At 39.0% G+C, this 2,500-nt stretch overlaps 1 protein-coding gene across 1 annotated transcript in view; it reads right to left on the bottom strand.

Annotated features, from left to right (window-relative positions):
* Positions 1-2,500, bottom strand: part of LOC138052028 (ETS translocation variant 1-like) — an 18,237-nt gene that overhangs the window by 4,389 nt on the left and 11,348 nt on the right. Inside the window, exon 4 of the mRNA XM_068898378.1 lies at positions 1,339-1,821. Within this exon, the coding sequence (XP_068754479.1) occupies positions 1,339-1,821 (483 nt within the window). The remainder of the gene's footprint in view (positions 1-1,338; positions 1,822-2,500) is intronic.

Below are 2,500 nucleotides of genomic sequence, written 5' to 3' on the forward strand. Positions count from 1 at the left end.
AGAAAAACCCTCGGAGTCAGATTGAGATCGACTGAAAGTCAGCCCACACACGACCCGAGGTCAGAGTTGAACCCGGGTCACAGAGGTGGGAGGCATGGTTGATGACCATTAAACCACCCTGACTCCCCACAGTAATGTTTTAGCCAACCGCATGTTCCAACATTACAGCTGTGTCACTGAACTACAGTGTACGCTGTATACTGAGTAGTAGTGTGACTAGTACAGCACATTGTTACCTTCTGTCAGTTGCAGTTCTTACCATGTTACGGTTTGTTCAAATTGTTTCATTCTAATTATTTAGGACAAGCCACATCATTAAAGACAAGTGCCCATGAACTAGCTTGATGGCAGAGAACAATTCCACTGCTGTGAAAGCATAAAATTATACAGTTTCCCACATTTTACATGCATCAACTTTCACAATCACAGCTTTGTTTTAGGCAGGCCTTTGTTCAGAAGCAAAGGCAATGCCAATTTCAGGTGACAATGGGCTTGAAACTAAAATGTGGTTTTCAGGTCTCAATACCAAGGGTGCATTTGATTGACCATATTCCGGAATATGAATACATGGAACAGAAGTTAGAAATCCTTAGTTTTTACCTGCTAAAATGCTATAATTTTAAACATATCTTTATTATCCTTGATGCTTCAAAATGCCCTAGACATACCGTTATAACTCATCACTCCATGTATTCTTATTCTGGAATAGGATCAATCGAATACGTGCACCCCAAAGACTTGCATAAGGCAAGACCACCATTTTGGGTAATAGTCACAGTTCTTATCATCACATTCCTTATCTAATATCATGGGTGACAAATTACTCCTTAATTTAGGCGCGAAATTTCAGCGTTAATTTATAATTTCACATGTGAAATTACAAAATTGCCATGGTAACATCTCTTGTATCTTGATCAGAGCCAAGATGGCGTCTAGATTTAAGACAGTGACCATTGAAGAAGTTACGAAATTAAAAGAAGTGGAAGAAAATTTAAAATATGTGAAAAAGCACAATTAACTGGGTGAGAGTTTTTGAGAAGTGGTGTGACGAAAATAGCCTTGAGAAAAACCTGGAGATGATTCTTCCCGAGCAGTTGGATAAAGTACTCGAGCGATTTTACAATTACGGTTGTGAGCATAATTTGTCACCCACGACATTAAAAGGTAATCAAATGGTTTTCTCATGAAATTAGGAAATAATTTCACTTGTGTTTTGTCAAAATTCTGATAATTTCAATTATCAGAATTTTGACAAAATGCGCATGAAATTATTTCCTGATTTGATTCGTCGCCATTTGATTACACATACCAACTTTATCAATGAGGAAGTTAACACACCATCAACACTTTCTTGGTCACTGGTTTCACTCTGACTTCCAATCCCTTCATCTGCATGGCTATGTGTTGAGCCTGCATCACTTATGGATGGACTTTGAGGTGGCAGACTGTGTCTTTGACATGGACTACAGGGAGGACTATTTGCAAGACTATGTAATATGAAATTAGAATTGACTTCCTCAGGGCTGTTGGGGAGACTGTTGCTTGGATTATTGGTCTCACTGGGAACTGGGTGATGAGGATTCTCATCACTTGGATTGCCAGCAGGAATACCAACAATGGAGAGGTTGGGTTGACTCAGGTTATTGACATAGTTGTCAATTGGGCTGTTGTCTGGGCTACTTGGTTGGCTTTGAAGCAGATCATAAAATGTTGGGATTATTGCTTTGTCAGTTGCGAGTAGTGGGCTGATTCTGGGTACTGCACTTGGACTTGGTTCACTGAGCACTTCGTTCAAGAACTCATCACTCACTTGATCAAAGTCTATAAAAAAGCAAAGTACTGTTCATCACCTGTACTGCTCTAATTTGAAATGAAATAGGAACTTAAGGATGTTCAAACTAGTTTTGACACTTTCAACAACCTGTACTGTTTGGAAGGATTGAATCTACCCAACTGAAGCTGTTTCATGTACAGGAAAGTTGTGGTTATGGTACCATATGAGAGACCAATAAGTGCTTAACAGTATGACATAAGTCACCACAGAAACAAAAGAGCACTCTAAAAATGCCCCATATTTTTTTTTTCTTGCTGGAAATTGATTAGCAGGCTCAGACAAAATTCTCAGGAATGTTGAAAAATATTATCTAGAGTAGCCTCCTTCGCAATTTTTCAGCTTGTCAAATTATCTTTCCTCCCCAATGAGGGTCTGCCCGCTGAAACAAACCGTTATTTACATAGATCAACCACAGTGGACTTCCAGATTCTGGAAGTGCATTTTGGACCACAAGAAATTTTGTGTGTTGGGCTTGAATTCTTTTCAAAGAGAAACTGTAGGGTATAAATTTCATGGTTTGGCTTGGATGTTTGCGGCTCTTCACAGTATGGTTAAACCATTTTGCTGACACCCATTTCACAGGTATTTGAAGTATAGCGTTTGCTTGGGATTGATATCATGTTTACATTTCTCTCCACGCTATTTTAGTGGAGTAGTTTTGTTCAA

This window comes from Montipora capricornis, chromosome 6 (genome assembly GCF_036669925.1).
Source record: "Montipora capricornis isolate CH-2021 chromosome 6, ASM3666992v2, whole genome shotgun sequence".
Taxonomy (NCBI): Eukaryota; Metazoa; Cnidaria; class Anthozoa; order Scleractinia; family Acroporidae; genus Montipora; species Montipora capricornis.